We start from the raw sequence: 13,483 nt of genomic DNA on the forward strand, positions 1-13,483 counted from the left end.
CAGACCATAAGTGGACAGTAGGAAGTCTGTGAACTTCCTGTTCATTTATAGAATATTTAAATGTATTAGGTTGGATAATAAGAAATTTTAACTATTTATGACTCATGAAAATGGTAATTTTATATGGTTAAGCCTAATACATTTTGGGGAGGGTGGTCAAGAAATTGCAAGAGAAATACCTGACCTAAAAATGGTTAATTATTTCTAATCAGAGGATCTGGACATATAATATTGAAATCTTATGTAGAGCTTGATGCTGCTGCTGCTGCTAAGTCGCTTCAGTCATGTCCGACTCTGTGCGACCCCATAGACAGCAGCCCATTAGGCTCCTCTGTCCCTGGGATTCTCCAGGCAAGAATACTGGAGTGGGTTGCCATTTCCTTATCCAATGCATGAAAGTAAAAAGTGAAAGTGAAATTGCTCAGTCATGTCCGACTCTTAGCGACCCCATGGACTGCAGCCTACCAGGCTCCTCCGTCCATGGATTTTCCAGGCAAGTAGAGCTTGATAGCAAATATCAATAATCCTAAGCTTTTTTCCCTAATTGATAACAAGTTATATAAAATCTACTTGAATATTTTCCAATAAAACATAGCAGAAGATAAAATTTACTTAAGAGATATACTTGAGACAGACAAGAAAGCCACGATGAGATGCGTATTATAATTTTTACATAATATACCAATATATGCAAAGAATTTATTGTAATCTCAGAAGTGTAATTCATGTTTATAGTGTGCTATAATGTGTTTTTCAAAACATATTTTTTTAGTCTCAGGGTAAAGGTCATATAAGGTTACAAAAAGGGCAATGTTCAAGTCTTTGAGTAAAAATCTAGTAAAAACACTATATAAATTTACATATATAATCCCACAATAAGCAGGAAATGTTTTCTAAATTATGCACTAATGATTTTTTTCTTCAAGCTTAAATGCCATTAGTTTCTATAAGATTACAAAGAGTAACAACTATTCACCAAGACTTCCTTGGTGTGAAATGTTTTATGATTAATTTTTACAATAATCTTAATTATAAATAAGTCTTTTATACTTTTTATTTTACAGAGGATAAAACTAAAGCTTAGTAAAGTGAAATGATTGGTCTAAAACCATATAGCTAAGCAAGTGACATATAATCTGAAATCTGTACATTCTGATTTCTAGAGTTCCTACTCTCAGTCACTGTTCTAGCCTACCGGATGCTATAATTATAAATATAGTAAGGGACGGAGGAGCCTGGTGGGTTGCCGTCTATGGGGTCACACAGAGTCAGACACAACTGAAGCGACTTTGCAGCAGCAGCAGCAGCAACAGTAACTGTAAGTAAGTAAAGAAGTTAGACTTTGAACCTAGAGCTGTTAAGATTCCAAGTGCTAGCCTGGCGGGCTACAGTCCATGGGGTAGCAAAAAGTCAGGCACAACTAACTTTCAAAGATAAGATCCAGGTGCCTTTATTTTTCACTTTGCCCTAATTCCGTCAGTTTTATAATGTATTAATGTCTCTTTTCTCCCCATTTAGAATAAGAAGAGCTTAGACACCCTATAAGGCTGGAGCTGTCTTAAACTTCTTTATTCATCCTATAGTTACCAGTGTAGATACTGGGGCTAAGCAATCCTACTTTGTGTGTTAAGCTTCTCACTATTGCTAGTCATAAAACCTTGACTTTCCTTTCCTATTTTAGGTGGGAGGTGATAAAAGTCCAGTTCACTAAACTGAAACATTAGTTCTGAGATTATCTGTTCTGAATCTAACTAAAGAGCTTGGGGCTAAATTAGAAGGCTCTAACCTTTGTCAAGAAAATGTACTGGTCATAACAAACACCCTCTTCCAATAACACAAGAGAAGACTCTATACATGGACATCACCAGATGGTCAACACCAAAATCAGACTGATTATATTCTTTGCAGCCAAAGATGGAGAAGCTCTATACAGTCAGAAAAAACAAGACCAGGAGCTGACTGTGGCTCAGATCATGAACTCCTTATTGCCAAATTTAGACTTAAATTGAAGAAAGTAGGGAAAACCACTAGACCATTCAGGTATGACCTAAATAAAATCCCTTATGATCATACAGTGGAAGTGAGAAATAGATTTAAGGGCCTAGATCTGATTGATAGAGTGCCTGATGAACTATGGAATGAGGTTCGTGACACTGTATAGGAGACAGGGATCAAGACCATCCCCATGGAAAAGAAATGCAAAAAAGCAAAATGGCTGTCTGGGGAGGCCTTACAAATAGCTGTGAAAAGAAGAGAAGCGAAAAGCAAAGGAGAAAAGGAAAGATATAAGCATCTGAATGCAGAGTTCCAAAGAATAGCAAGAAGAGATAAGAAAGCCTTCTTCAGTGATCAATGCAAAGAAATAGAGGAAAACAACAGAATGGGAAAGACGAGAGATCTCTTCAAGAAAATTAGAGATACCAAGGGAACATTTCATGCAAAGATGGGCTCGATAAAGGACAGAAATGGTATGGACCTAACAGAAGCAGAAGATATTAAGAAGAGAGGGCAAGAATACACAGAACTGTACAAAAAAGATCTTCACGACCCAGATAATCACGATGGTGTGATCACTCACCTAGAGCCAGACATCCTGGAATGTGAAGTCAAATGGGCCTTAGAAAGCATCACTATGAACAAAGCTAGTGGAGATGATGGAATTCCAGTTGAGCTATTCCAAATCCTGAAAGATGATGCTGTGAAAGTGCTACACTCAATATGCCAGCAAATTTGGAAAACTCAGCAGTGGCCACAGGACTGGAAAAGGTCAGTTTTCATTCCAATCCCAAAGAAAGGCAATGCCAAAGAATGCTCAAATTACCGCACAATTGCACTCATCTCACACACTAGTAAAGTAATGCTCAAAATTCTCCAAGCCAGGCTTCAGCAATACGTGAACCGTGAACTTCCTGATGTTCAAGCTGGTTTTAGAAAAGGCAGAGGAACCAGAAATCAAATTGCCAGCATCCGCGGGATCATGGAAAAAGCAAGAGAGTTCCAGAAAAACATCTATTTCTGCTTTATTGACTATGCCAAAGCCTTTGACTGTGTGGATCACAATAAACTGCGGAGAATTCTGAAAGAGATGGGAATACCAGACCACCTGATCTGCCTCTTGAGAAATTTGTATGCAGGTCAGGAAGCAACAGTTAGAACTGGACATGGAACAACAGACTGGTTCCAAATAGGAAAAGGAGTACGTCAAGGCTGTATATTGTCACTCTGCTTATTTAACTTATACACAGAGTACATCATGAGAAACGCTGGACTGGAAGAAACACAAGCTGGAATCAAGATTGCCGGGAGAAATATCAATCACCTCAGATATGCAGATGACACCACCCTTATGGCAGAAAGTGAAGAGGAACTCAAAAGCCTCTTGATGAAAGTGAAAGTGCAGAGTGAAAAAGTTGGTATAAAGCTCAACATTCAGAAAACGAAGATCATGGCATCTGGTCCCATCACTTCATGGGAAATAGATGGGGAAACAGTGGAAACAGTGTCAGACTTTATTTTTGGGGGCTCCCAAATCACTGCAGATGGTGACTGCAGCCATGAAATTAAAAGATGCTTACTCCTTGGAAAGAAAGTTATGACCAACCTAGACAGCATATTCAAAAGCAGAGACACTATGCCAACAAAGGTTCGTCTAGTCAAGGCTATGGTTTTTCCTGTGGTCATGTATGGATGTGAGAGTTGGACCGTGAAGAAGGCTGAGGGCCAAAGAATTGATGTTTTTGAACTGTGGTGTTGGAGAAGAGTCTTGCGAATCCCTTGGACTGCAAGGAGATCCAACCAGTCCATTCTGAAGGAGATCAGCCCTGGGTGTTCTTTGGAAGGAATGATGCTAAAGCTGAAACTCCAGTACTTTGGCCACCTCATGTGAAGAGTTGACTCACTGGAAAAGACTCTGATGCTGGGAGGGATTGGGGGCAGGAGGAGAAGGGGATGACAGAGGATGAGATGGCTAGATGGCATCACTGACTCGATGGACGTGAGTCTGGGTGAACTCCGGGAGTTGGTGATGGACAGGGAGGCCTGGCGTGCTGCGATTCATGGGGTCACAAAGAGTCAGACACGACTGGGCGACTGAAATGAACTGAACTGAACCTTCTTCATTTACCCCTAGGCTACTGCTAGAATACTTCCATAATCTCTTTTAATTCTGAGCCCATGAAATAATAATAAGACAGGAGTTGATATAGTGGACATTCTTCTTTAGTAGCTCACCCTAATATGTTTTTAATTTCTATTTCTGGGGTTAAGTACTAACCAATCTGCTAATTTCCTCTTGTCTATCTGGTGCAGATCTTGCTGTGGCTTTGATCATAGTGGAGGTTTGATTGTCCGTTAGCTTCTTGATACATCGTTGCCCTGCCACAATATTACAGACCTATAAATGGAAAAAAAGTTTTGTACTAGATATATGCATCTTTCTTAAAATTGAGTGCAATTAAATGTGATATTTTAAATTTTAATTTAACTTAAAATTTAAAATCTACTCCATTAAGCCACTTTTGTTTAGTATCATGTCAAGTAGAAAGGCAGTAAACAATACTGCTTCACAGTATGATTATAATCAGGTACAATGTACACTGGATAAAAAGGCTGAAAGAAGTGTACCAAAATGCTAACAGCAGTTATGTTTAGAGGGGCAGAACTGTGGATGAATTTTTTTCCCGTATTATCTCATAATTGAAAATTCAGAATAAATAAGGAAATTTAAAGACAGTTCAATTTAAAAATAAATGTGAGAGTATAAAGTAAGTTACAGGTCCTTAAAAACCTTAACAGAATGATGAATAAGAGGATATTAATAAGCAGCCTAAACACATTACTTCTAGTGGCAGGTAGGTATGTTTCTGTTCCTGCCCCACTTGCAGACAGGGAAGGTGTGGGTACTTCAGCTGAAGAGTATACTTTTCTCTGAAATACTGTGCTACTGTTCTCTCCACAGTTTGGCCATTTTCTAACTGTAAAGGAAAGCTGGAAAAAAAAAAATTACACATTAACAACTCATCCCATTAGGAGCAAGCAAAAGTCCCAATCTACCAACTAGAGTAAGCTGCCTCACATCATCTCTGTTCTGACAAACACCAGCTTTTCTTACGTTTGATGACTGGCAGGCCTTCTTGTTACATTACAAACACGGTATTTCCGTCTCATTGTTCCACAATGAGTCACTTCAACCTTCAGACCTGTTCCCAACAAGAAAAACTGAGGTTACAGAACTGTCACAAGTGACATATTCATAACTCTAAAGCCTGCTCACCACTATAAAAACTCAAAATTCTAAACAGAAAATCTGTGAAATAGGTGATATGATTAACAAAGGATTATATATATATAAAACATAGTTAATAATGGGTACAATCATGACAGACCTAACTCCAAACCATTTCCCTATTCTATCAAGCTATTAAAAACAGCATAAAATTTGCAAAGCCTTTAGATCAAGGGATAAAGTTCTTCATTAATTACAAAAAAAGTCCTGCTTATATTGCAGGGTTTTATGCTGGGAGAGGGAAGGAGCAATGGAAAGGAGTTACCATAACTCTCAAAACATTCTGTAACCTTCAAAGTATGTGATATCTCAACTCCCCAGGCATCACATACTGACTGAAGATCATAATTTCATAGAGTCCTTATGAAGAAAGTCTTCACAGATTTTTAAACCAGGAAGAAAAAAAAAAAATCCCAGGCCCTTTTAACAGAAGTGGAGTGACAATTTTGTTAAAGGATAATATAGTGATACAGTTCTTTCACTACTGACCATTAGAAATCAGGGCAAAATATCGAATGTAACCAAACTAATTCCTACAGCAAGTAATCCAGACGTTCTTATGGAATCAATGACCCCTTTGAGAATGTGACAAAAACAATAAATTCTCAGAAAAATGCAACATACACTTAATGCAGCATGTGAATTTAGATGTTACTGGATCCATGAGTCCATCTGTGGAGCTTAGGGGTTTGAGGATCCCAGGTCTGCTTTAGAAGGTGAAGCTGTGGGCTTTTAAACCATTGGCTGAAATTCTTTGGGATGAATTTTCCTAAGCAATGGTGTCCAAAAGGATGTTCTGAGATGATATGATTTCTACACCTGTACTAAAATCACTACTAGTAATGTTCCTGAGCACATGAAATATAGCTACTGTGACTGAAAAATTTTTTTTCTTTTGTACCTCTGTATCCCATAGTGCAGATGTTCTCAACCTGAGGTGACTCTGACCTCCAGGGGAGATTTGGTAATGTCTGGAGACACTTTTGGGGGCTTCCCTGATTGTTAAAACTGGGGGTGCTATTGGCATCTAGTGGATGCTAGATTTAGGAATGGGTGGATCCAGGGATGCTGCTAAATTATATTGCAATGCACAGAACAGCACTACCTCCCATCCCCGACCACAACAAAGAATTATCCAGCCCAAAATATCAATAGTGCCAAGGTTGAGAAACCCCGCTACAGTATAACTTATTTTCCTATCTACTAACTGCAGAACCAAACACAAAGTTCAATCACAGTAATATTTTCTTAGGACGTATCAGCACAAACTAAGACGCTACGTGGACACAGTGCCGCTATACCAGACTGGTACGAGGGTTTTTGACTCTTAACTGAGTCCGTGAGAAATAGTTTTTGTTAGTAACTATCTTTACAAAACTAAACTTTCAGGTCAATTAGAGCATTTATTATGCTTCTATATTATAAATGAAAATAGAAAATATTACCAAGAGAAGGTCTTTCAAGAAGGAAATACCAACTATATGAAGTAAACAAGATGTAAAAATACTGTTTGGGGGAAAACATAGAAAAATTTAAAACAAATTTCTGTTATCTATACTACTTAGCAATTTGTTTTCCAATCTTCCCTTTGAATTAAAAAAAAATTATCAATAAGGTTATACAAGCCTACTAAATAAGTTTTTATCAAAAATAAAACTGACACTCTTACATACATATGGTACTTTTACCATAAACTTCCTCCAATATTTCTGCTATTTAACTATGATGAATTATTGCAAAAGAAACCACCCTAAAGTTATTATTAATTATTTAGGAAAAAGTTCAACTGGAATCAAATGAATATTGTACTAGGAAGTGTATTCATTATACCACAATTTGTACCATTATTAAACAGTTTTCATCAAATTTCTCATGCTGACTAAAAATTAAACTTAAATATATAGTATAAAACATGTAACTTTGATTCTCTTGTGTTACTGAGATAGGAATACATGATGTACTTTAAAGAGTTCTCTCTCTCTCTTTTAAAAGCCTTCCTGACTTTGAATGGAGGAAAAAATCATCAGTTTGTCAATTAGATCTAACTCATATTTTTCTACCCCAAATCTACAGTCATAGGTGCCTAAGGTTACATCCAAATTCAGGGTTAGCAAAGAGTTGAAATTTTTAAAAAAATGGACTAGATAATTCTCTGCCCAGGTCCCTCCCCAAACCCTCCATCCAACCGAAAAATGTTTTTGGCTTTAATAAATCAAATATTGAACCTATAAACTTGGCTTTACCTTCACTATAACATCAACTTTATAATGCTTTCTAGTCATTTTTTCAGTCATTTCTTTGGCCCCCTGAGCAGTTGAAGTTAAGATCGAGTCCATGCTCTTCGGGCAGCAGTTGAATCCTTGTTCTGTACATCTTGTATTTTCTGTGATAGAGTGGTGATATGAGTTGATTGCATAGTTACCGCAAAATAATGTAAGTGACTTCATGATATCAGAGGTGGTAACTAAGCAGCAACTCCACTGGAAACCATGGCATTTAGATGATCACATATTAATGGTGGGTAATGCACTACCTTCCAACAAAGCTAACTGTGCAGTTAATATAGATTATGACAGGACGATGGTATGACTGCAATACAAGAATATATAACACTTTCTTATTCTGACAAAAATCTTGACATAAATAGATGCTTATCTTCAAAGCAGGAGGGAAATTCCTTTAAATGTTTTACTACAATGACTATCTCTCTCTTGGTTACTGAATGGCACAGAATAAATGATTACTGGAGCTAGCAGGATGTATTCAACTATACTAACTGATTTGGGGGACTGAAAGATGTTCAGAAAATAAACTTCAATGCTTCACAAGCTGAAAAATTACCTGCAACAAATAGGTAAAACCTTAAAATTAAATAACATAATTATTTCTGACTATTTGAGATGTAACACTTATTATAAACAGAATTTATAGTATTCATTCTAATTAGAGAATATCAAATTTCTCTTTGTGCCTAAATAATAAAGAACTAAATACAGTGGAGTCACATCTTACATGAGGACTAAGTTCCACAGTTATAAACACGTCAAGAATCTTACATAATCAAAATTATTCTTGAAAAATCCCTTAAACTGCTGATAAAGTACACTGATATTAAATTAAATTGCTGATAAACCCATTGTATATGGGTTTGCACATAAGACTGTATATTTACATAGAAAGCTACAATTATATAAAGAATAAATAAATACAAAATATAAATTTTAGAATATAAGTGAAATTAATTTTTAATTTTTCTCTTTGGAAGACCATGTAGAAATGAATTTATATTAGTAAAATATATATATGATGTAACACCACTGTATAAATTTTAGCCGCTAACTATAAAACAGGCAAGATCAATGGTCAACTAAATAAAGTACATGAAGTTACTAAGTTTCAACTCTAGAACAACACATGAAATAGGCTAGTCCCACATCTACAAATTTACAAAGAAATAAAATATTCTGCTATCATTTCAGAAAAATAAAGAAGTCACTATATTAAAATATGTTCAAAGAATGGCTCCAGTCCTGAAGTGTCAATGTTTTGGGAATAAATTTCCTATTTTAAACAGTATGATAGGAGCATTTTTCTATGAGAGTACCTCTTTATGCCTTCAGCTAATAAGGGAAAGTATCGACAAAAAATTAGCTAGTATTAATTCCATTACTTGGTATTTCTTTCATTGAAACACTACCTAAGATGTTATGACAATGAATTTAATGTAACGTTTTAAAATTAATCCGTATTTTTACTGGTGATGTTACATGAACAGATTTAAATCTTAAAAAATTTCCATGAAAGTTTGTTATATTCATGCATTTTACAGTTAAGTTGTTCCAAATGCTAATTAACTCACCTTTTATCTCTTTGGTGAATTTTACCCGATGAGAATCAGTCAGAGGTCTTGGCTGCTCATCAATATTATGAATATCAAGAACTTCACACATGAACTGAATTACAGGTTGTGCTTTGTAGAAGGCAGTGGCAGAAACTAAGAAGAAAAACACAAAGGGTACAAATTAATGTTTCTTTAAAAAAACTCAAATATAAGGCTCCATGATAACTAATTATAGAGTTAAAATTACCCTCTTACATATACCTATATATCAATACATATAAAAATATTTCCAAAATTAAGCAGTTTCAACTTGACCTGTTTGACTACAAGACAAGCACAACAACAGAGAAACCTAATATTACAGTTTTTATAATCTCTTTCACCATGGGTATCTGAATCATTCCATTCCCTACTACATGTACACAGCAGTGTTCTGGCTATGAGACAAGACCTATAAAGGGACAAAGAAGGCCAGAGTGCCTCAGAAGACAAGGTTAGGTATTATTTCTTAAACTAAGCCTTGCATGGCACCCCAGATTGCTTATCTGTTCTAAGGAGAGCTTTCCCTGTCTTGTACAGATTTGAGAAGACAATGGTATTAAATGTTACTAGCGCTAATCCAAGCTACAGGTAGTAACAATATCTGCCCAATGTTATCTAGCTACAATCAGCAGTCTTTGAGGAGCCAACTAGTATGACTTCTTAATCCTGGATTTTGGAACTAGAAGAGAGCTTGACCAATAGTTAGTAGATCACCATCATTCATTTCTTAAATACTTACGGGCTGCTATTACGTGCTAAAAGATACTGGGGGTACAGTGAAAAGTAAAACCAAAACAGACAGTAGGCTGAAAAGTGAAAAGTGCTAGTCTCTCCGACGTTTCCAACTCCTTGAGATCCCATGGACTGTAGCCCATCAGGCTCCTCTGTCCATGGAATTCTCCAGACAAGAATACTGGAGTCGGTTGCCATTCTCTTCTCCAGGGGATCTCCCCAGCCCAGGGATTGAACCCAGGTCTCCTGCACTGTAGGCAGATTCTTGACCACCTGAGTCAACATGCTATCATATTATTTCCCTACCTAAAAGACATGTCCACAGTGGTACCCTTTCTCTTATTCTCCTTGGTTTAGGTTTAAATGTCTTCCACAAAATGTCTGGACGGATATTTAACAAGGCTTCAAGTAGTTAGGTAGTGAGACTATTGTGGATATTTTTTATTTTTCTTTAAATCTTTTTAATAGCACATATTACATTTTCCTTTATTTCAATATATATGTATATATATACATATATATATAAACAATATATATATATTATTTCAATAATATATGAATGAAGTCTCAGCATAAAAAATCTAAACAACATAGATAGAAACAGTAAAGACTTCTGGTCTCCAAGTATCTTTAAGAAGCAACCATTATTAGTAACTAATACTTAACTACTACATGTACTAATTATGGACATGGACCTACTACATGTCCCTAACAATAGATAGCTAGGTTGGTTTTGTACTTCCATATCTCGTTCTTTTAATATACACTTGAGATAAAAATAGAGATATAACTTTTAAAAACATGAGATCAGATAATAAATGTTTTATGACTTGCTTTATTGTTTTATTATTTTAAAACTAACAATGTCTTAGAGATCTTTCCATGTCAATAATTTCTTTTTAATGGCTTCATATTACTCTGTAATTTGGGTGCATGGTAATTAAGTGAATATATATGAATATATATAGCATTCTTCTCTTAATGAAAAAGAACACAAATGATAAAACATTAGAAACACTATTTTGGGCTTTGATTTCTTTTTCTCATTAGGTATCTTAGAGACAGATCTTATATGTACTAATATGGAATTATATCATTCCTTTTCACATTGCAGGATATCTCACTACCTGGATTTACTACATGTCCCTAATGATGGACAGTTATGTTGGTTTTGTATTTCCACCCAAATAAACGTTAGAAATACCTTTACAATTTCAAGCTAACTAAAAAAAGAGAGACTGATAAGACTATTTCAGCATTCTGGGTATCTTATTTAAATCTTATACATTACAAAACTGTATACCTACGTTCTTCTATTAAAAATGTGAGAATACTGTTGCACATTAAAATGAGGCAGGCAGGAAATATATCAAATAAACATATACTGCTTCTGTGTTAAATTAAAAAAAATAAGTGGATAAAGGAAAATAAATATATGGTCATTAACATGCTTATTTTGTCTTTCCTTTAATCCTACAGGTAAACTTTCTTCACTGGATTATTATAATACTAGCACTCACAATTAATTCATCTTATCTCACAGAGCTGAAACTACTAAACAAATATTATCCTGTTTAACATTCTATTAATTTTCCTTAGTGTTTACACTTTTAATCATTTTACTATTTACCATCTTCCCTACAGCAATGTAGGCATTTGAGGTGACAGAAAGTTCTTACACAAGATGGGATAAAATCGGTGAGTACAGCTGAATTAGGCATGAGTTTCAAAGAGCAAGGATCTGTCTCTCTATCCCTAACATTTTATAAACCTACATATACATGCATTTTTTCCTTCATTCCCTTTCACAAATCAACTCAGTTTAACTGAACAAGTAATATTTACATTTAGTATTTTAAAAACCTATGAACAAAATATACGACATTAAAACACTAAGGGCAATAAATGTACAATCATTTCTATAGATAATTGCTCTGAAAAAAGCATCAGATAAAATTCAGCACCATAACTAAAACTTTCACAGTACCAGGACTAGAAAGGAGCTTCCTTAATTTGATAAAAGTTATTCACCAAAATCTATGGTAAATTCAACTTAAGTTAATAGAAAGTGCTAGCTGGCATAGGAATGCAAGTTAAGAGAAATAAAAGATAAAAGGATTGGAAAGGAAGAAACAAAATTATCATTCTTTACAGTATGATTGTTGAGAGATAAAACCCTCTAATCTATAGATAAATTATAGAATAAGAGAGTTCAGTAAATCTGCTAGATTTAAGGTCAACAGATAAAAATAAATTATATTCTTATATATTAGCAATCAACTTAAAATGTAATTTAAAAAAGATACCACTTAAAAAAAAAGATACCGCTTAACATCACAACAAAAAGTGTAGACACTTGGGATGAAATCTAAACAAAAGATGTAGAAGACTTACTGAAATAATAGGTGTCTTTACTACTATAGATTTAAATATTAATAAATGGAGCAATATACCTTATTAGTATAAATTATTTATAAATTAATCTGTAAATTCAAAGCAATTTCAATCAAATGCCAATAAGATATAACCCTCTTGACCTCTGGAACTTAAGAAGCTGATACTAAAATTAACATGAAAGAGAAATTAAACCAGAACAGCTAAGAGAGTTTCTAAGAATAAGGTCTGCTCTAACATTCATCAAGATTTGTTATAATCCTATTCAAGTCAAGAGACTGTGGGGACAAACACAGAGACCAGCAGAATATCCTTCAAAGTCTACTTTATACAGTATATGAAACAAATTCCTATTTAGAGAACTGAACATGAAAAGAAAAACAGACATTTAAAGGAAAATATAGAACATCTTTATGATCTTTAAAGCAGGAAAGAATTTCTTAAGATACAAAAATGATTAAAAAGAGGTACCATAAACAAAGCTAAAAAAAAACCAACAGTATTCTTCACAGAGCTAGAACAAATAATTTCACAATTTGTATGGAAATACAAAAAACCTTGAATAGCCAAAGTGATCTTGAGAAAGAAGAATGGAACTGGAGGAATCAACCTACCTGACTTCAGGCTCTACTACAAAGCCACAGTTATCAAGACAGTATGGTACTGGCACAAAGACAGAAATAGAGATCAATGGAACAAAACAGAAAGCCCAGAGATAAATCCACACACATATGGACACCTTATCTTTGACAAAGGAGGCAAGAATATACAATGGATTAAAGACAATCTCTTTAACAAGTGGTGCTGGGAAAACTGGTCAACCACTTGTAAAAGAATGAAACTAGAACACTTTCTAACACCATACACAAAAATAAACTCAAAATGGATTAAAGATCTAAACATAAGACCAGAAACTATAAAACTCCTAGAGGAGAACATAGGCAAAACACTCTCTGACATACATCACAGCAGGATCCTCTATGACCCACCTCCCAGAATATCGGAAATAAAAGCAAAAATAAACAAATGGGACCTAATTAAACTTAAAAGCTTCTGCACATCAAAGGAAACTATCAGCAAGGTGAAAAGACAGCCTTCAGAATGGGAGAAAATAATAGCAAATGAAGCAACTGACAAACAACTAATCTCAAAAATATACAAGCAACTCCTATAGCTCAACTCCAGAAAAA

General features: G+C 34.9%; 1 protein-coding gene across 7 annotated transcripts in view; it reads right to left on the reverse strand.

The window, feature by feature from the left end:
- AGO3 (argonaute RISC catalytic component 3) overlaps positions 1-13,483 on the reverse strand; it is a 131,146-nt gene that overhangs the window by 45,099 nt on the left and 72,564 nt on the right. For all 7 annotated transcript variants that reach the window (XM_019957851.2, XM_070786848.1, XM_019957852.2 and 4 more), the window contains 4 exons: positions 9,144-9,278; positions 5,111-5,198; positions 4,839-4,986; positions 4,274-4,393 (listed from right to left, as the gene is read on the reverse strand). In XM_019957851.2, coding sequence (XP_019813410.1) covers positions 4,274-4,393; positions 4,839-4,986; positions 5,111-5,198; positions 9,144-9,278 — 491 coding nt within the window. The remainder of the gene's footprint in view (positions 1-4,273; positions 4,394-4,838; positions 4,987-5,110; positions 5,199-9,143; positions 9,279-13,483) is intronic.

The sequence above is a fragment of the Bos indicus genome, chromosome 3 (genome assembly GCF_029378745.1).
Source record: "Bos indicus isolate NIAB-ARS_2022 breed Sahiwal x Tharparkar chromosome 3, NIAB-ARS_B.indTharparkar_mat_pri_1.0, whole genome shotgun sequence".
NCBI lineage: Eukaryota > Metazoa > Chordata > Mammalia > Artiodactyla > Bovidae > Bos > Bos indicus.